We start from the raw sequence: 22,459 nt of genomic DNA on the forward strand, positions 1-22,459 counted from the left end.
AAAGAATCGATAGCTGCAGCCCTACTTGAATTATTAAACCCTACTAATAATTCAGCTCTAAAATGTGATTTTGATGTTGTGTAGTGAGAAACACAGAGTGCAAACTGTGATCTAACAAAGTTTAAGATTTTTCATTTTTTTTTCTTCCCCCCCTTTTTCTGGTTTGAATGTTGTTTGTGGTGCTTCCCTTATTATTAACAAGTGTAAAGCCCATTTGGATTGTGAAGAATTTTAAGTCAGTGGACTGTAAAAAATATCGGCTGATGTGATGTTAATGATTAAGTCTGACAAAGGGAAGCTATTGCTGCTAGACGTCTTGTGACCCAGATCCTTTAAAACTTCCTCTTTAGTGCATTTTCTAGATGGGAAATTTCTACAAATGACGGAAATTCAGCAGTAAAAATTCAGCTATGTCAAAACTACTGGATGTGGGCCTAAGAATGAAATAATGGCAGGGTGTACCAAATGATTCACAGAAGGGTGTACAAATGACAGTTATTTTAATGAATGATTAGAGTGATCCGGTTTGAGAGCAGCTTCTTTTGAAGGTAGAAAAATTTATGTCTGACTATCTGTCACTTTTAAATCTAAAGGTTCACCTGTCATCCACACACACACACACACACACACACACACACACACACACACACACACACACACACACACACACACACACACACACTGAGATGCAGCTGGCACTTTAGTTATGTGGTGCTGTGTGATCTGACCCCAGCCGCTGTGTCTGCAGCACCTTAATATAGCCCACTGCTGTCATGGGAGTTTTTGCCCCTCTTCTCTTGCTCTGTGCTATATGTGCACCAATATGTATGCATGTTTGTGCCGGCCTAAGGACAGACTGAGTTAGACAGAGGGGTGTTGGGGTGTCAGCTTTGAGACTAGATGCGAAATATTGCTACTGACCTGTGTAATTTCCCAAGTTGCTGTAACTCAGACAGGCACTCAATAAAATAGATGCTGTCTGTATGTGATCAGCATTCATTTGTCTTTTCATTTGGTTTCCAAACATTACTTTCTTAAAAAAAAATTAGATAATCACATTGTTTTAAGTTAAGAATCCTCAGAAGGAACAGAAATGGACAGAGAAAGATGGATGACTCTTTGCTATTCACCACTGGTCCTGTTGTGGCCACCATCCCTGATTGCATTAGAGTTACTATGGTGCTGCCTGATATCTTTGGCCTGGCCCCAAGCCAGAGGACGCAGTTAAACGTGCACACATGTACACGCGCACACACAGAGATGCAGCAGAGACCCCTGCTCTCAGTGAGCGTTCGTTTCCAGCCTGATTGGGAGCTGAGAGTCTGGAGGACCTCCTCCCCTCGTCCACTTACTTTCTTGCTATTTCTCTGAACTTTCCCCTGGCACACTGCTCTTCTTTTTACACTTATTGCGGGTGTGTCTTGGAAACCTGTGGAATATCATCTTTGTCTCGACTCTAAGAACATGGCATTGGGATAACCAACAACTAACTGTTGGAAATCCAAGCAGAGCTCCAGGTTTGTGTTACTTGCCTTTTAATTATTTGTTATTATTATAAGAAAGCAGATTGTTTTTTTTTTTAAAGAATGCATTCAACAACCAGTCATGTTTGTAAAGGCAGAGAAAATATAATTGGCAAAATGTATAATTATAGAAAACGTTACAGCCTATTATTAATGATAACGATAAAGGGGGTTTCCACCACAAGCCTTTTATGATAAGCAGGTTTAGTTACAGGTGTTCAGTGTAACGGACACATTTGCAATTTAGCTGAGATTTAGGGGGCAGTTTGCTCCAAGAGTAAAAGCTTCCTCAACATCTGTGTTACATATACTGATTAAATACAATATGCAGTAGCTGTTCTGCAGTGGTGTTGAAATAGGAAAATCAGCTTTTATACAAACTCTTTGCTCTAAAGAGACATACTTTGCACGTGAGTTGTTATGTGTTATAATCTTAACATATGTCACAGGCTGTTCTACTGTGACAGGTTTTTTTCTCCCTGAACTGTTATGTACACATTTGGCTGGACTGCACTGTTTGACTGTGCACAGGCCAATAGGCGCTGAAAGGAGAATTGTTTCAGCCCCTCTCGTCAGTGGTCAAGGAACAGCGCGATCATGTGAACCAAGTCTGCCATGCCAAAGGAATGTGTTGAATTCTAACGATGCAGCTTTGACAAGTGCATGTGACTCTGTGTGAGAGCTTAGATTGGCGAGGGCAGGAGACGCAAAGGCAGATAGGATGAAAACGGGAGAGCAGAGGGTGGGAGAGCAGGTAATCAAAAGGAAGAATGCAGTGGACGAAAATGTCAAGGTTGTGGAGGAGCAAAGCATGCAACATTTTGACCTCCTGTGTGTTCTGGAAAAAGTATTAAAACTTTAAGACCAAACAACAAGGAGATACAGGGAGAATGTGATAAAGTTATGTTTTGGGGAGTAGCACATCCTGAAGTCAGATGAGCCGGTCTTTATCTCCAGTACAGCTTTGGTTCTCATGGCTGAGAGTGGGCTGCCATCTGCACTCACAAACTGTCCTCAGAGTATGCAGATTGAATAGGGCACTGTATGAACATGGGTAATTAAGAACATTGAGTCTGGGAATCATTTTCAGCAAAGATTCCCATTGGTTATATAAAGGAGCCATAGTAATTGTTGTGTGTAAGTGAGGGTGTGTAACACTGAGTTTCTGTCAGTATGTTTCTTTACTAGAGGAGCAGTAAAACGGAGACAGTCAGATACTTGTTCCATCCACAAGCAGCTGGTGTCTTCTAATCAAAGCATAAATCATTACAGGTTATTTTGTCATCATGCGCAAGTGTGACAAGAACATTTATTTTATCTTCCTGTGAAGTGACTAGAAAAAAGTTTGTTGAAAAGCTGGGAAAGAAAGAGAAACATGTTTTTTACTTTTTTTTTTTTTTTTTTTAAACTTTGATGTGTTTTAAAAGATTTACAAAAACTGGACTGGAGGGGATATGTAGATTTGAAACACAAAAGTACATTTCTACATGCCCTGAGCTTAATGTTGTTTCCTACTCTGTAGGGTAATAGATAATGGTTGGTGACCTGGATTTTGCCCTTGCCACTTCAAGCCAGTATAAGTGCATTCACACTGTGCTGGAGGAGCAATAACTGAGAAAGAAAGTATTACCTAAGTAATAGAGCAAATATTGACTGGCTATGACTGGTGCTTAGGAACCAATGACGTTTGTCATCAAGAAGCCTTATTTCACCCGGATTTGTGTTGTTTTGCTGTATATTTACAATTACCAGCGGGGTTTATGCCACTAAGTATCAGATTTAAAGCCCAGTCAGAATTAGAATACGTCATGTACAGACCTTGTTAAGAACAAATGGGACCATTTGGAAACAAATGTCATTCTGTATGAAGGGGGTGAAATGAACCCATAAGACTTTGTTCAGGAGAAAGAAGTTCATTATGTAACTGCTACTCTGAGATAACGTATGCTTATTTTGCATTATTAAACCCTTGTGATTATAATTGATTATATTGGATTATTAATGTGATTATCGTAACCCAAGGTTTACATAGCACTCTGTTTTCCCCCCTCCAGCAAATTTTAGTTTTTCCTCTTACCTGTAGTGCTATTTATCCATCTAGAATGTAAGTTGAATTGAATGTTAGTGAATGTGAGTTGCCAGCTTTTGGAGATACCTGCCAGGGAGAGGTCTGCCTTCCTTCCGATATTTGAAAAGAAAAACTCAACAACATGTGTCTTTCCTGAAATTAGGGTTGGGACAACATGTCGACGCAGTCGATCGACGACATGAATTCGTCCACATGAATAATTTGTGTCAACACGGCGTCCAAGAGAAGCTGCATTAACGCTGCAGCAGCGGTTCGCCAATACTCCGCTGTTGGTCATTCCCACAGAGCCAAGCACTGCTGGAGTAAAGGCGACCCGCTGTGTAATTCTTTAGGCGTTGTGGCTCCTAAAGATGATGATGATGTCTGTGTGTTTTCGAGGTGTTTCCCCGGTGTCCTCCTGTCAATCTAAACCCATGGACAGTTTAAAATCATATGGATGATGTTATAATGTAGTGATTGAGAACCTGACCCACCAACATCTTGGAAATTGAAAGAGTTACGTTTTTTGCTCTAAATTACAAAATTACATAATCGCCATCAGTAAACAAGACGCTGCGTGACTCAGTCATTCGCGGGGACGGAGGCTGTTTTCTGGGGGAAGTTCACTGAAGTCTCGGTCCGGAGGGCTGACTGTCGTGGAGAATTCATATCAACACACGCACTAGCACGAGTTAAAGGTTTTTGCCAGTGACCGACACTGTTTTTCGGGCAGAAATGTGACGAAGAGTCAGTAGGACAGGTGGGAGGATGGACGCTGCTCCGCGTACAACTGCGTTATTTATTTCCTCATATAAGTTACCAAAGACAGTTACAGTTACTACATTACTTCTGTTTGGTCATGTAACGTTAAATTAATCGTTATATTAGTCGACTAATTAAAGAAATAATCGCTAGATTCATCGTTTGGGACAGCTCTACCTGAAATCATGACCCAGTTACTCAAGTTAATCCACAGACTTTGTTGTGAGCAGTTCCATGGAGGAATTCATTTCTTACACCAACCAACCAAATCACTGCTCAGAGAGAAGAATTTTTGCTCATGGAGGCTAGCTAAGCACACTAGCTACAGTTACAGCTCATCTGAGGACAGTGCCATTGATTACACGCATGCTTACTTCTATGTGATGTTCCTATATGAAAGTACTTACAACAGCGTCTGTGGACTATCTAGTGTAACTGGGTCATGAAATAGACATTGCTGTTGAGTTTTTGAAAATGAATTTTTTTGGCTTTGTGAGCTCCACAAGCCGAGTGTTATCTTGTTCCATTATATTGGAGAGAAGGCAGACATCTCTGCAGCTGACAGTTGTCAACAACATGCACTTTTTTACCACCGTTGCTGTCTCAGTGCTGTGTTCTTCTCAATTTAACCAGCTTTGTCTGAATGATGTGTACACATTTTACAGCTTCTTTATTTTGTTAATCGTGTTTGGTTGCTCAACTTTTACTATTTGATTTGGCAGATAGATTTTATAAAAATTAAATTGATGCTTTTGCAGATTACACAGTTATCTCTCTGCCTCTCTCTTGCATGGTTAAAACTTAAAATGCTCAAATGTATACATTTTGTATTGGGCATTACAGAGTTGGTTGAATAACACAAATGTTTATGGACTAAAAAGGTTAGGAAATAAAGCCTTTTGAGAGAAGCTATGTGTGCTAGAGATAGTGAGTGCAGGTGAGTTCAGTACGAATGAGCACAAGCTGTTAGAACAAATCTCCAGGCTTGCGAGCACACACCCACAGAAGCGAGCCCTCAGCTAAAGAGAGGAAAACATTTAAACCAAAAATTGCTGACATTGTTTTTGGACCGTTTGCGCAATGGTTGAGTTGGAAAAATATTTAGCATTGTTATCTTTGCTGCCTGTATTGGTGGCTTAAAATGAATGTGCACAAAGGATTCCACACATTCTTCCCTAAATGTGAATCACTGCGGGAATCGCTTGAACACGCATGCAGCACACAAACTATGAGGTATGCGTTCACACCATGTACATTCCCTTTCAGCTGAAAGTGAAGCAGTATCATCTGAATGTGACAATAGAGAGTGGAGGTGTGTACCAGTTTCAGGCCACTGGCTGAAAAAGGAGGCGTGTCTCTGACTGAGCAAGCCTCGGCATGCTCACAGCTCAGCTCGTAGAACAGGACTACAGATGTGGTTAATAAGCATGTTATGTATTTCTCACCTAAGAAGGACAGCTCATCAAAATATCATTCACAGAAGCACCTTCATTCACTACAGCATTCACTAATTATTTGTCCTATGAGTTTCCTATTGATTTAATAATTTCATTGACTGGAAGGACTTGGAATCTGAGTTGTTCTTTGTGTTTTGCTGGCCTTCTTTTTTGAACGCTCGCAACACAGAAGTGCATATCAGAGTCCATTTCCTTATCTCTGTGTGCGGCATCTCAAGCCATTTCCTAGTGGACGGACTCTAGCAAGAGAGGGGCTAATTAGATTAGGTCTAAGGCAACCTCTCACTGGCCACTAAATGTGATTTGGAATAATTTTCATTGGGCTGATTGGATTAGACTGCTACTGCTCACTGCATGGATACGGATTTGGTGAGACACGCACACAGAGTGGACTAACACAGTATTAACAAGGTACCTATTATCCAGCCGTTTTAATCTTATTGAACTGTAATCAATCAAACGCCCTTAAAACATACAAACTTAACTTTCTGTTTATTTATTCTGTTTCATTGATGTTTACAACATCAGAAGAAATTAACAAGCCAAACAATTGCACATAAAAGCACATAGGCCCACACACTCACCCACAGATGCTTTTCAGGCCTGATTATGGAGAAGTCATCCATCTCACCAGGCAGTGGTCCCCCTACAGGAAGCAGTGGGACCATCATGAGTCTGCCGCTCAACCCACAACCTGCTGTAGTGTGAAACCTGCTGCTTCACTCAGAGCTGCGAGTCTGTGCCACTTCAGGCTCCCAGTGAAGCATTAAATGTAAAATCCACAATAATAACCTATGATATTATAGATGGACCTTTTTGGTCTGACGTGAGCATGTGCAGGAGTGAATCAAAAGCCATGCTTGGTATTCAAAGTGGGATGGTGCACTTTTTGGCATGTGGTCACAGCGTGTTGAATAGTGGCTGATATTTTGGTCCTGCCCACCTATCTTGGGCCGACGTGTTGTAGGTGGACTGTAGTGTAGAAGCGATGTGCAATGGAGGTTGGGGTGGGCAGTTGTTGCCAGGGGAGGTGGTGTGTTATTTTCAGTCCATTGTGTCTACTTCCTGTGGGTCAGGGGTTATTGGAGCAGGGTGTTGCAGACTTTATGGAGTAAAGAGGAGGGGAGGGAAGTCAGCAGGGTAGGCAGGAAAGTGGCCAGACTCAGTCGACAACAGTGGCTGGTCAGCAGCTTGCTTACCTTGCTTCTCTTGCAGAGTTTCTTGTTTTTACCCGCGCAAAGCTTGGACTCTTCAGAACCAGGTAAAGAGACATGAATCCGATTTTATCAAGCAGTGAAATTGTCATTTAGCATTTTGTTTAGATGATTTTGATAGTATGGTCGTTGGCCTTTTACAACTATTGTTAGCTTGTTGCTGTCAGCAGAAGGCTTGAGGCTAACTGTCTAAAGGATATTCTCCGACGTCATTATGGAGATGTTTATTTGGGGCAATAGGAAACAAAAAAATATGGAAAAAAAATATTTAAGAGAAATACAACTCTTACATAACTTGAACAAGTATTGTTTTGGGCATTGGGCTGTCATGACCAGCTGCACTTTATTTCACCGTTATAATACTGGGAAGTTGGTGAGTGATCCATGCCTCGTTTCTCCACAGTGCACTTGTTTTTAAATATAAATTGGTGGGCTTGTTATTATCTTGCTCCTGTTGATTATTTTTAAACTGGATAGTAGCTGCAAACAAGGACGTGTGTAGGCGGTTCTGGTGGAGCTAGAGTAATGCTACTGCATGCATATGTACATTATATATGCAGTAGGTTGCTTAATTTCATTTTAATCCAAAGAAGATCACTCTCGCTCACAAATTAATATCAAAACCACTTCATCCAGCACAAGTCAGACATTTTGCAGAAAACATTCTGTTTTAATGTGAGCAAATCATCAACTTTGGTTATTGAGTTTTCACAGTGCAGATGTGATTTCCTTTCTGCATTGTCCATTCAAAGTGTAGATGGGTAACAGTATTACAGCTGAGTGTTTCAAAGAAAGACAGGCAGTCACTGACAAGGTCCTGAATCCAGTCCCCAGTTGTCTGGACAACTTATGAGACATTAGCGGTTGCAGCAAATGTTGATATAGAAGAGGTTCTAAAGTTAGCTCCCGACCGACCCCCAAACACAACCACAGTGACAAAAGGAGGCAAAACAGGAAATCTTTTTACTCAGAGTGTGTGTTGGGACCAGATGACCAGGAAGATAAAAAGCGCTAACAAAGTGGAAACTTCCACTAAGGGATGTTATTTTGCCTTGTGTGTGTTTTTTCTCTCCTCTTCTGTGTTTCACAAAGCCCCATGTTTCCTGGAAAACACAGTAAAGGGGTAGTTGGTTTAGTTTTGATGAAAAAGCTAATACTGAGAGTGCTGAACAGTTTCCTACATTATACGTAACGACTTGCGCTTCTGTGCTCCCTCACTGATACATGATGTGAGGTTGTGTTAATGTTTAATCCCGCTCCCTGTGAGTTAATGCTTTACCCTGGGAGCATGGTGTTAGTCTCAACCTAACCTGTCTGAAAGCTGTATTGTGAGGCCAGGGGTTAGTGAAAATGTGGTTGGTGGAAAATTGATTGAATCATCCATGTTTGCTGAAAATAAACAGGACCCACCAGACTCAGCCACCATACAGAACAACTGCTCAGTCCTTAACTTACTTGTGCACTCGTCTGCTGCATCTTCTCCACCTTCACCCTCTCACTCACTCTCTCTTGGTCTTTCCCTCCCTCTGTCTGCGGATACTCTAATGAATGATATGGAATGATTACTTGACTGAGAGTTCCTGTCCCCGCCCTAGGAGAAAGAGTTAGTAGAGCAACTACAGCAATTCAGCAATAACACAGTTGCATGTCCAAGACATTGGAGTAAAAGTATCATAGTCCTCGGCTTCACACAATTTATGAGAAAAGCTCTTCAACAAAGGCTCCGACAATATACTACCTGCTGTTGGAAAACCTTGGTAAGCATCAATATTTCTCTCTTTTTCTGTTAAGTTTTGATATTTTTTTTGTGGGAAAAGTTTAAACCATGCTAAATTATTCCAGAATGTGCTTGTCTGTCTTAGACCTAATGGCATGGTGGTTGTTGTCTCTGATCTCAGCCAGAATATTTTGTTCTTGATGTAAAATAGTTTGAAAAGTCATGACATGGTCATGTTATCAGGTCACCTGCGATAGCCCATGAATTAAAAACACCTGTTTACCATACAGACAGTCTTTCATGAGAATGTTGGTCTTTGTGTGTGCTGTTTGCAAAGATAGCAGTATGACTACCAAGGTCTGTGTTCTTTGGACAGTTACCGTAGATTGTTAGGGCTGGGGTCAGATGGCGCCTAGCTGGGTGAGAATTTCACAGCTGCACATGAAAGAAGAGCGACTGTGGGATGGTAGATTGAGGGAGCGAGTGAGAGATTGTTTTGATGATGAAGGGAGGGAACCGACTTGTTTTGATCGTAGCTGCTCCTTATGGATCGATGCACTGCTGATGAGCATGCATATAGGATGTGAGCATGCTGATGTATCTTAAACGCTCAGGGGAGCTCTTTATGTAGATGCAGCCCCTGAAAGTTGGTGTTGCTTCACTTGCTGGCTTTGACATAACTGGTAGTAAGAGAACTGGGCATATTCAGGGATATTTTTAGCACACACAGAAAACAGGCACACTGTCTTTACATTACACAGCAGATGTCAGTTCACCAGTTTATTTCTAGCAAAGCAGGAATGCACAAGTGTTAACTCCATAGTGAGTGCCCAGCTGCATAAAACAACTGCTCTGTTTTTTTTTTTTCTCCTTTGTATGGAGTTGATTTGTTTGGCCCCAGAGCCTGCACAGAGGTTGGTTTTGGCTGCACCAGTTACTGGACCAAACCCCATGAAAGTGCTATCTGGTTGCAGAATAATTACATTTATAATTTATTTATATTATATTAATTTCTATTATTTTCATATTAGCAAAACAAGCTTTCAGTCTCAATCACTCAAATCAAAAGCAGAATCAGCAAATCAAAGGCAACACAGTTAGCTTACCAGAAGTCCACAACTTAAAAGACACTTATCCTGTGTGCACGAAGATGAGCAACTGACTGGTACTGGAGGCAACTCCGACAGTTTCAGAGATGTTGGGTTTATTTTCTTCTACAGAAATCCTTTATTATTTTGTTTGGGAAGAGGGGTTTCTTAGGACAGATAAGAGAAACTGAACTGAATGCGAAAGCAAAGCCAATCATTTTGAGAAAAGCAATACCTATTTAATAAAATTCTATCTTGAGGACATTTTTACAGTGAGCTGGTGTGGTTGACATATGATATCTAAATGAATGATAAGAACATAAGAAAACTAATTTCTTTTTATTTTTTATCACAGTGTTCTGATCTTGCAAAACACTAAAAAGCCATTTGGATGCATGGATGAACATGAGTACATTTCAGCTCTCAACTCTTCACCTCTTGTTGATTATAGCTGTTTTCATTTTGTCCATGTTGCCACACCCCCGCTCTGCACTATTATAAAGTAGATGATCAAAGTAAATGCATCAGTCAAAACTATTTAGTTTTTATTTTCAAGAATGAGAAGACTAACATCTCTCAACGGTGCACTTGCACAGACACAGAACGAGGAAGCATCAAAATCAATAAAAATTGTTGTTGCTTTCAGTTCTTCAAAATCCTCAGTTATGTGTGTTTGTGCGTATTCATTGTTTAGTCCCTCTTATAATACTTTGCAAAACATAAACATGGAAAATAAGAGCACACACAGCATATTATGCTTTGGTGTGATAAGGTCAGTCATTTGCAGTCCATTAAAAATGGTTGTCTAGTTTCTGGGGAATTTTGGATCTTGAGCTTTGGTTCTTCTGGAAGAAATGAGACTTGAAATTCTCACTGTTGTGTCTCTGACCTGTGTGGGAAGATGGGGCGCTTGCACACAAAGCAAGGATGTGATTTTTCAGTTTGACAAAGATGTGTTCTTGTTTTCTCTTGGAGAGGAGAGAAATGAAGAGGGTTGACTCTCACATGGGAACAGCGCTATGCTGCGGACACGGATGACAATTGATAAGTTCAGAACCAGTTGGGAGTTACAATTGTTGCTGTGGGTGTTTCTGAGATGGACATGTTGGAGTTCAAGAGGACACACACAGTCACACCTAAGCAAGGGTTGCTGTTACTTCATTCTTTTTTGCCTGGGTGGTCCTATCTTTAGCTTGTTTGCACTCAATGTCTTACTGTTAATTTCCTCTGCTGTTCTCAACCTCATTCCTATTATGGGTGCAAAGAAAAATTGACTTTTACTTTTCCCACTAAATTGTTTATGTGGACAATAAGTCTTTGTTGATTGTTGTCCCCTATATAAATATAATATGCTCATCTACACCGCTGTTGTCGAGAGCTTATTACTCCTGCATCTAGGGTTAAGAAGCAGTAATGCATAGTGCTTGTGTTTATGCAGAAAGGTTTGGTCTGCAAAGCTCTTATACGTGACTTTGGTTTCTCAGGGCTGCCCCACAACGTTGCTTGTCTTGTGCCGAATAGTGTGCACTTGTTAATAAAAAAACAACATGACAAAAGCACATTATTGCCTACAGCATGCCACTGAAATGTTTGAATATCTGTGTCAAACCTGCATTCTAAGGACGAATACAAAGCAGAGGAATATATTGCACAGCAGTGTCTCAATATTGGTTGGAAATCTGAGTAAGACCTTTTTTACATTATTATGCACTCTGTAAGCCCTTCTTATCACTTGACTTAAGAGATCTCAGTCTTAAGTCAGTCACTGACTAGCGCTTTTTGCAGCATTAGCAGAAGTGTTTGAGGTCATTGGGCTGCCAATGGAGAGCCTTTGTGAAGCACGCATGCAGAGGAAGCTGTCCATGCTGTGGCATATCTGACCTTTTTTTATTGAGTGTGCAGCTGGGAAACAGAACCATAAAGTCTCCACAGGAAGCAGAGGCTCAGATCCAGGGAATAAGGACGGAGCCTTCAGATGCAACATTAGAAAGAGAAATACAAGGAACGTGATGTTAAGAGCTCTGCACAGACCTTTGATTAGCAATGTAAATGAAGAATGGGATATTTCACTGCTGTAATATGGGGAGAGGGCTGCATTGCTAAAACCATTAGGACAAGTGATGTGAGTGATGAGACAAGACAATCTTCAAAGCCCCCATGAAATGCTGTCTTTGTTTGCTTAATGTGATGTATTTCCTCTTGAAACAGGATGTCAGTTAGGGCACAACACAGGAAAAGATCATTCTAAATCAATGTCATTTAAGGCGAGTAAAGCAGGACAGCACAGGTAATCACTTGATGTTAACCTTGATAAAATACTCGAGGGTCCAAGGATAGGGGGGGGTATATGCTGTAGATGAATGTAAAGCCCCCAGAGGGAAATTTCTGCTTCTTAATCTTGACAATCATGACTTGACCTGTATTTTCACATCGAGCTATTTGTTTTTAGACTTCACTGGGAACTGAATAATTATAAATTATTACAAGCATCTCTCTGCATTCCAATCTCTTAAAACAAAGTCAGACAACATATGCTCTGACACAATATATCTGTGATTGGCTAATATCAGGTGATTATATCAGTCAGGCTCTATTAAAAACAGGTGTGATCTCTCACGCTGCTCCATTCCCTTCAGGCTAAAATCTTTGTCAGACAGGATCACAGCATCTCTGGGGTTTTGCAGTAAAACCAGCAAATGGAATATTAAATTGAAAAATAGTTGATAGTGGTGGTTGCCAAATTTGTAAAAACGAGCCATATTGTGACAAAAATGAACTTTCTTTGTTGGTTAAAGTAGTTATTCTACAGTTATAAGTTGGGGTGCACTCCCACTTCATTTTTGAAGTAGTGCACCCACTAGTCTCCCCCTAGTCCCACCCCCTCTGATTTACCAGTGGCAGTTTAGAGGGTCTGGGGCAACCTGATTACATAGAACAGGAAGTCAGAGGAGGGAGAGGTCACAAACTACAGACCTTGACACACACTGCAGCACATGATAAAGTCAGAGGCGGCAAACAACAACAAAACAACAAGACACTTGCTTACTCACTTTCGGAATCAGAAATACTACAAGACACAGAGTGAAAACCGCTCATGTGGATATACAGCTTATAAGGTAGGCTTGCAGTTTCTCATCTAAGCTCAGAGAACCTTAAATTATGGATAATCTTTAAACATTTGTGTGCCTCTTTATTTTATTTTGGATCATGTTGAGCTTTGTGCCAGTTAGGTTAGTGTTATGGGTAGAGGGATGGCCATGCAAGATAACCAGGAAACTTTCCCCCTCAAATCACATGCATGTTTGTGTCTCTCTAAGCAGAATTTACTGTGCATACAGGTAGGAATGATCCCATAGCACCAGTATTGTGGGATCATGGCAAAGCGCCTGTTCATTCACCAAAACTTGCTTAGACTGATTTTTGATCCAGTTACACAATTTCCTTAGAAAAAGCAGAACACTATCATTTAAAAAGCCAGTGTTAACCAGGATATGAAACTAAATGATGGTTCAATTTACACTGCTTGGGTTAAGTTGTATTTAACTTGAAATGTGAACTCACAGGATTATCGTTATTTACCAGACAAAAATAATACACAGTGCTTAATGCCATTGTTGGAAAAAGTCAAAATCCTCTGCTACTTTACACACCAACTAAAGTTGGTGGACATAGTTATGATTATTAAAAGAACAAGCTTCTAGAATCTCTTACTACTTTGATCTTTCCTCTAACTAATATTCACCTCAATTGTTATTAGAATTGTGATGTCTTGTGTATCTCACCCAAAACAGTTTGCAAACAGATTTATTATTGCTTTAAAAAGTATTTTAAGGTCCAGTGTGTATGACTTTTTAACATTCATATTTGTATTCTCATTAGTGTATAATCACTTGAAAATAAGGATTGTGTTTTATTTACCTTTGAATGAGCCTTTCATAGCTACAGAAGCAGAAGGTCCTCTTCCACAGGGTCTGCCATGTTGCACCATCATGTTTCTACAGTAGCACCGAATGGACGAACCAAACACTGGCTCTACAGAGGGCCCTTTTGGATTTTTGACAGCCACAGTAGGATCGTCTACATGCTTAGAAGGGGAGGGTGAGGTGAGGGGTATTCAGTTGGCTGCAATCAGCAACCTCTGTGCTAGATGCTACTAAATCGTTCACACTGGATATGTCCACATTCAGTATTTTCAAATGATCTGGCAGAAATACTGTTTGTCATATAACAAAATGATAAATAATTTCCCAGTCTGGGATCATTAAAGTAATTCTATCTATCTATCCATCTATCTATATAAGGGGGATTCTTGCACTTCGTACTGTGTCATCAGTGTAGATTTCAAAAAAAGAAAAATTGTGTCAGTGACAATAATGATTACCTATTTGTTTCCCTATGTGCGAGTTCATTAAGAGGTAAACATAAAGAAATCTGAAATCAGTTCTGATATATGTCATATATTTAGATTAGAATGTTGGTTATGGTTGTATTATACAGTGCCAAGTGGTTGTTTACTTTATTCAGATTGTGAATAGAATATTGTGCTATCCGAAAGTGCACATCAGGTCGAGCGATTCATTGAGCTTATCCAATAAGCCTCCATCATGCATGACTGTGATCTCGAAAGAACACATTAAGAGTGTGTTTACCTTGAGGTCAGAAGCTGTTGGTAAAACTTGACTATTAACCACTGTCCAGGATTCTGGACCTCAGGCATGCACATCTTTCATGGATGTCCCCTCTCCTTCCAGCAGGCGGAGGGCTGATGACGTTAGCTAAACGGCCTCATTAAGCCAAAGGCCATGCACTCTTACTTGTACGTTAACTGCCCTCTCTGGTGCTCAAGGATGTAAAAATAGCTGTTTAGCAAGAATCCCAGTCATGTCTGGCTAACAAAGACTGATTTATACAAGTTGCGGCACTAAGCATAGAGGATCTTTTGTCCCTCCCCTCCTTCTCCTTCTGCAGACCTCGTCACCAAGGCCATGAGCGCCGAAACCTCTGACGCTCTTGCTACGCCTCTCTTAGAACAGCCTTTGTTCAGTACAATCCTACGTCCTGATAGTGAGATTTAGGGAAGCACTGTGGTCTACAAGATTGCGTATTTGTTTACTGCATCTGTGTCAGATTGCAGTGTCATGGAAGTATTTTGGAATGTTGTTGCTTTTCTGCGTCAGCAAATGCCATTATTTAATATTCAGGTATTTGCTCAAATAATTCAAATATCATATGCACTGTCTGAAATATATTCCTTGTTTTTTTCTCATCATCTTCCCAAACCCTCTTTATATCCAGACATGACTACCAGCATTTCATCGTAATTCTAAGTGCTGCATGTAGGCAACTGGATGTGTTTCAGTTTGTTGAAGGCAGATGAATACTGTCACAGTGGTTACTGCAATATGTTTAATTTCCTGCTGGAGAGAGAGGCTGTGTGAGTATAAAGCCAGCGCAGGAGATTTTCTTGTATATCAGCTGATCATAAAAAGGTGGCCTCATTTCTGTTTGTCCATAAAATATGGTCTGGTGGTGATTTCTGGTGGATTAATCAATAACACAAACTAATTTGTCTGTTATCACCAAAATGACGATCCTCTCTCCCTCATCTTCACCCTGTGCTCATCCAGCGCCCCATCTCTCCCTCGCTCTATCCCTTGCAGTGTGTTTTTCTGAGGAACAAACAGAGAAGCTGTCCTAGTCAGGATGAGTCAGTGCAGCTGGGGTGCAGGTCATTTACCCACAGCCCACTCAGATGGGACAGATGGCCTGGCCACTCTGATGCTGCTAAGTGCTAACTGTGCATCCAGGGTCTGTGAGCTAAGCTAATGCTAATACTTAATGGGTGAACTGGAGAAGAGAAGGCTCAGTTAATGCTATTAAAGAATGGATTTACGGAATGTGAAGATGCATAATGTGGCACGTCACTTCACCATGCCTATGTGGTTGCTTGTATGCTCTCAAGGACTACAACTGCGTGAGAATATTTCTAACTGTTGATGGGTTGAGTGTTCCTCAGTACCCTCTGTTTGTCAACAATAGGAACTTTCCTGATTGGAAGTTTGTTTGCAATTTCTGCTGTACATCAAAACATCTGCACAGCTAACATGCAATCTGTACGGTACAAAGGTCACCATGGTTGTGTGTAAAGTTGCTTATGCTAGATTTTCAAAACATTAAACCCTTGAGAGTTTTAGTCTGAAAGATACAATGATGGCAATCTATTTAGTGTCCTTTTAACCACCCTGCAATTGTCTTTGGTCCATTGCATTTAATGTGCGATGCAGGCACATGTTGTGCCAGCATTAACATATACTGGCATACATACATTTTTTGAGACAGTGCCACTGTCAAGAAACAGCGCACCTGTCAATGTCCTGAAGTCTTGCCTAATGTCCCAACTGCTGCGGCTGCATAAAACTAGAAACGCAGAGGCCCATCTCAGTATAATTTACCATTAGAGATATGGAGAATGAGTTTAAGTATGCAGTTTAACAGCCTGTGATGACAGAACCTTCGCATTAGCAATTAGTGCACTTAAAGGCCTTTTAGGCTGCATTAAGCTATCTAAACCATGAAGCACAATTAGCCTTTTGAACACAGTAAAAATGGAATTGATGGAGCTTGAGTGTTGTTGGCAGGATGGTTCACCAGCAACTAGTTTCAGATGTAACTCTTGTCAGAGGAGACTGATTTGGCCACACACTTTTATTTTTAGCAGCTGCAGGCTTAAATATAAAGCTCATTTCCACTGTCTGATGTGTTCTGTACTTTGCAATGTCTTTAATCAGCACTCAGTGGTGCCATATTGTCTCATTCATTCTCTAATTCTCCGTGGCTGGATTTTGGCATTGTATGGTGGCAAACATGACTTTCTGAAGTTTGATATGGGAAAGCGGTGGCTCATTTCACTCTTTATATATGGCAGCAGTGATGACTTGAATACAGTCAGTGTCTACAAGTAGTGCTCAAAAACGTATTCTCACTCACATCTTCACTATACTTCTCTCTCTTGTTGAGAGTTATGTAAAAGATCAATATCACAACATTTGGCAAAAAGTGATAGTTTGCTCAGGGTTATGCTCAGGAGCATTTGTCTGGTTTAAAAGTGCTCGTTGCAATGTCCTATAATTGTCTGGCTTCTGGCTGCAGAGACAGACGTAAGAAGAATCAATTTGTCATCATTCCCTTAAGAGATGTTGTGAAGGTACTTATTTCCTGTCTTTGTGCTGTACTGGAATAAGTAATGGGGCAGCTGAATTGGCTTTATAATCTTGCTTTTTTAATTTCCATCCTGCAGTTGGGCAGTGTCATTTTAGAGTAAACCTGTCTTCTCAGACTGACAGTGTGTCCCTGTTAAATTTCCCAGTGGTGCAGACTAGTTATTGGTTCATTACTAGTGGATGATGGGCCAAAATACCAGAGACTTTTGTGAAATGAAGTTGAACAAACCATTGTCCTCAATGGGTTCTCTATAGGATTATATTAGTCTTCACTGTGGTTCATGGTGTTGTGTCCACCTCCTTTCGATGCAGAGGTTGGTGCTGGAGGCTGCAGCTTATCTTCTTCATCTTATCCTTTCTTTATCCCTTATTTGCGTATTTTCTCCTTCGTTACGCACTTCACCACCTCTCTCCACCACCTTTGCCTTTGTCACGCTCCAGTGATGTTGGGTGAGGAGGCCTCTGACGGCAGCGTGACTCCACTCAGTTGGCATCTTCTCCTCCAACCCGCCCACCCTTCCCCTGTCATCGTCTTAGTCAGACCCTCAATGCCCTCTCTGTCTGGACCCCATAGGCTGTAGGACTTGGGTAGGCAAAGAGAGGGTGTCTTCCTGTGTCTCACCCTATCAGAAAACACCAGGACACTTGAAAAAAAAATGGGAGGTGGACAGAGAGGGGGTTGGCGAGGACAGCTGCCATGCTAGGGGAGCCCTCCCCAGTCCAGTATCGTCCCATGCCGTCCCATTCCCAACCCTAGGGCAGTGAACACTAGACTCCCACAAGCTGAAGTGGGCTCTGTGATTGTTGAGTGAGCTGAATAGTTCAGAATCTGCTTATTAAGGAAGACTAGAATGGATGTGTATGTATCCTGTTGCCATTAAGTGCTGCAATCTGCTGGAATTTATCCATTCATTCAACACAAGACTGGCTACAATGGAATATGCAAAACAAAAAGCAGGATTAGACGCCTCATCATGTTCTTCATGAGCCTTGACAGGAGGTATGTAATGGTGGACAACTACTCAGTATTTTGCAAAGGTCATCCGTTCATACTTTTCCAGTGTGTGTTTGTGGTGTTGGTTTTGAAATAGGGCTAAGCCATATGTCTTTAAAATAATATCACGATATGTTTAGGGTAAATCACAATGGGCGGTGAATCTTTCTTGATATTTTTAATTCTCCTCCAAAGCACTTTATACGTGCTAGGACTGTGCAACAACTCTCAATGAAATTAACATTTTTGACCAAAGTACTTCAATAACAATATTGTGACAGATGCCAGGTTTTGTAAGACTATTATGAGAATAGGGCTGCAACTAATGATCATTTTCATAATCAAATAGATGAATCGTAGCCATTACATGCATGATTAAGTGACTTGTCGTTTTGAAGGTAAAATGTAAAAAAAAAGAAAATTAAAAATACTTGTCACAGTGTTCTAGAAAGTGACATCTTCAAATTGCTGCTTTTGTCCAACCACCTGTCGAGAAGCCAAACACTCTTAATTTACTGTAATTGATCCCAAATTAAAGCAGTTAATCCTTACATTTAATAAGCTGGAACCAGGAAATGTGTGACACATTTCTTTTGAATGAACTGAAATGAGTAATTGATCATCACAACAGTAGGCAATTAATTTTCTTTCGACCCACTAATCAATAAATCTACGAATCATTACAGCTCTCATGTAAACGTAATGCAAACCAGGTTACCGTGGTTGAGTTTCTGCTGGAGAAACCTGTTTTCTTTAGCCATGTGTCAAGTCTTGTACAAGAGTGCACATGCAAGACTGATTCCCATCAGTGGAATATTGCTGTGGCAGCAATTCAAAGGGATTTAAGTACAAGATGATTGATATCTTGTTGCAGTGCATCCTTGTCTCCAATATAAGTAAAACCAAAGTCCAACATCAAGTGAAAGAAATACTTGGAAAATGAATCTAGGTCAGTTGACTTAGCTGAACTGTAGATTTTTAAATTCATACTTATTTAGTGCCCGTTCTCCCACCGGACTATCCGTCCAAATGCTCTTACAAAATGGAAAAAGAACACTTCAGGCTGGTATGCACTTAAAATCTGGCCACACTGGTTATAAAATATGGTGGGAGGTGGAGGAGTAATCTGATTACTGACCAGCTGCACATAATTGTGGATTTTACAGTTACCGAGTTACTGCAATGCATGCAAATGTGTTCTGACTTCCTGTCCTAACCTGATTTCTCCCACTTTCCTTGTGTCTTGTGTACATATAAACATAGTAAGTGGCTGTATGCATGTCAGTGAAACACACCATTTGCATCAGGTGATGTTTGCTCCCTATGTGAAAGTAGTTACGCTGGCCTGCCCACCAGGGAATTTTGTTATGCTGCTTCTAACGCTGGGTAGTGCTTGCATATGTGTAAAATTATTTGCTTGCACGTGTCTGGTGCTGAAAGGGTATTACAAACTGGTGGTATTAAACAACGCTTGTGTATAATTGTGCATGAAGCAAGCTGTGTGAAAGTCCACAGATGGAGAAGAGATGCTCAAGCAACCACACAGCTTGTCATCCTCGAGCTACTACTGTTTGTAACCAAGCTAATGTGGCAGTGAAGAAACAGTGGAGGCAGATCCTCTCTCGGATTGCTCCTCTTTGAATCACAGAAACTGATTTTAACAGGGATTGACCCTTAACATACCTGTAGAATTTGATTTCAGTTTCAGCATATTTTTTTAGTTTCTAAAGTTTCAATTATTGTATATTATAACTTTGCCTGTCGTACCTCCAGATGTACTTCTTATGGCTCACTATGTAATTTGTTGTTGGTATTTTCTTGGGCAGTTTATGTTAATTATTTATATTTTTTCTGCCTTTGCTACATGTATCTTTTCTTTGCAGCGCTCTATAATAATATTGTCCTATTTGGATAACTTATGTGATTTATATACTTGATTTATGTTTGTGATGTAAAGACTCAGTTTTTACATTTTTCATAAAACGTCCTTTTTACCACAGCCCCACAGGCTATTCTTGGAGCACGGATTGCTTATTACAGTCTACCGGTGTGATGTATGTATTTGTGAATACTGTATGATATTAGCTGTACCTCTCCTCTGTGATATTTACTTCAAAGTAAGCTCAGATTCACCTTGAATTTGAAACACTCTTAATGTTTTTTGTTGTTTTTATCTCTTAAAAATAACTGACCTGTTGCTTTCTCATGAATTTCTCAAGGAACTCCTACTTCATGACCATTCTGCAGTTTTGTTAAAGAGGCCTCACTTGTGTCCGTCTTCAGCATGTACAGCTTTACCCATTTGTCAACACTCTCACCCTGGGCGGGCCTGGCCTCACTGTAACCCAAGCTCTTGGTCCTTCTGTTCCCTACAGGGTAACTTGACCCAAGTTTGCTTTGTCATGTGCCAGAGAGAGAGGTCCCCTCTCCACACCCACTGCCTTTGTCAGACCAACACAACAGACACATCAGTGTTGTTTTTGCACATTCACTTGAGTTTTTATGGTTAATTTTGGTATTTAAGAGGGCCTGCATCATGAGGTTATAGCTCTAAAAGGTCTAAGCCTCATTTGGACTATGTAGGTGTGTTTGTGATTATATAATGCAGTCCTTTTGAACTACAGTGTGTGAAACATGGGCTGCATGTATGAGTGCAATATGTCAGTGTGGGACGTGAGCAGTGTTTTGTTTGCAACAGTGTGTGTTATTTCATGTGCATGCAGTTTAAAATCCAGGGGCTTTGCAGGTCTGTTTGCTTCTTCATTCTGTTTGTGGAGGGAAAGGTCTGATGCCCTTCATGCTGTCTCAGTCCGAGGCTTGGCCCACTAACAAAGGGCACCCTGTAGATGGAAAAACAGCCAAGAGCTGAAAAAAACAAAGCCCAGAGCATTATTAATACGGTTAAAATCTTACCCCAAAAACGACAACAAAGCTTTAGTTGGCATTCGTTACACTCTGTTGGTATGCTTCCTGATCTGTCTGATCTCAGTGGTGGTTGTTTGTCTACCGGGCCTGGTCTGTCATTTCAAACTCATATTTTAAACAGCACTGGCAAAGTTTGGTGTATTCAGTTTATCATCTGAATTTCTAATTTTAAAAAAAAAATGTTTTAGTTCCATACTTTTTTATGCGGTGAAACTTGTACAGAGTGTCCATACATACTTACCCTAGTTTTAAGCAACGCAAGAAAGTAAATTTTTTTTGGGTGAAACCCCTTGTCTTATGCTTTATGCTCAGACAAGTCTTCTTTTGAACTAAAATGTTCAGCCTAACTTTTATGACTCAGCAAAATCAAGAGTTCATGACCTCCTTGAGTCTGCATTTAAATGAATCACTGCTGGATATGATCTCTTAATAAAACCACAAACACCATAAGGTGGAAAACACAATCTAGAAACAGCACAGTGTCGGTGTAATGCTAAAGCTATTTTGCCTCTGGCAGAATTTGGATATCTATTTTGAAGGCCAGAAGAGGCTTTTCACCCTCACTGACCTTTATTTGTTAAACAACAGCTCATGATATGACTGCTATGCATGATATATAAACACATTCTGAAGCTGTATGGTTAGTTTTCCTTGCCAGTATAATGGCTCAGTATTTTCAATTATAGTGGCGCAGTATGATCTTTATTTATTTTTAAATGTTATAATTTCTCTTCAGCATGGACTCAGTGACCTTTAACATATATATTACGTTATCCCAAAAAATGGATTCAAGTGGTTTGTCATTGCCTATCTCATTGATTAACTTGATGTACTTTAAGATTAGCATCGAATGACTAAATTGTCTTTTATTCATGTTCACTGAGTGAAGTCACTCAAGCACTCTTGAATTCAAACTCTTCTGTGTGCTTTGTGGTGCCTTTTTCTCACAGAAAAAACATCCCGTTTGAAAGAAAAGCCCTAATTGCCTGTTTCTCTTTATAGATTTGGTTATTTACCCCCGATCAGGGTGCTAGACCAAACTATGTGGCTTTTGTTCTGGTTATCCCTGACACATATTTCTGGTTTCGGGCCTCTTCCCCCTGGCTCTGAGTATTCTTCAGCAAGGGCAGTGCAGCTGGTAGAGAATACACACAGAGACACAAGCTATGCTAGGGACACTTTGGCAAACTGGAAAAATAAAGCGTTTGGCCAGCCTGTGGTCAGTCGGGAATGGAGCAGTCATTGTCAGAACACATATATAACCTTTGGCCTCATTTCTGTACTCACCCTGCAGGCATGGAAGAAGCGGTGGTTTGTTCTTCGCAGTGGCCGTCTGACAGGCGACCCAGACGTGTTGGAGTACTACAAGAATGACCATGCCAAGAAGCCCATCCGCGTGATTGATCTCAACTTGTGTGAGCAGGTATGGTTCCACTTTACCATTAACCTACATAAGAGCCCAGGATCTCAGTTAAGCATATGATTCATTAT

General features: G+C 40.6%; 1 protein-coding gene across 13 annotated transcripts in view; it reads left to right on the forward strand.

Annotated features, from left to right (window-relative positions):
• The window catches only part of gab1 (GRB2-associated binding protein 1), a 53,726-nt gene that overhangs the window by 12,861 nt on the left and 18,406 nt on the right, over positions 1-22,459 (forward strand). For 8 of the 13 annotated variants that reach the window (XM_030419732.1, XM_030419741.1, XM_030419770.1 and 5 more), the window contains exons 1-2: positions 12,815-12,945; positions 22,263-22,391. In XM_030419732.1, coding sequence (XP_030275592.1) covers positions 12,823-12,945; positions 22,263-22,391 — 252 coding nt within the window. In that variant the 5' untranslated portion in view covers positions 12,815-12,822. Of the gene's footprint in view, positions 1-1,352; positions 1,518-12,814; positions 12,946-17,678; positions 18,050-22,262; positions 22,392-22,459 lie in introns of those variants that run through there. The other 5 variants (XM_030419751.1, XM_030419790.1, XM_030419848.1 and 2 more) reach the window with 3 other exon arrangements.

Source organism: Sparus aurata, chromosome 1 (assembly GCF_900880675.1).
Source record: "Sparus aurata chromosome 1, fSpaAur1.1, whole genome shotgun sequence".
Lineage (NCBI taxonomy): Eukaryota > Metazoa > Chordata > Actinopteri > Spariformes > Sparidae > Sparus > Sparus aurata.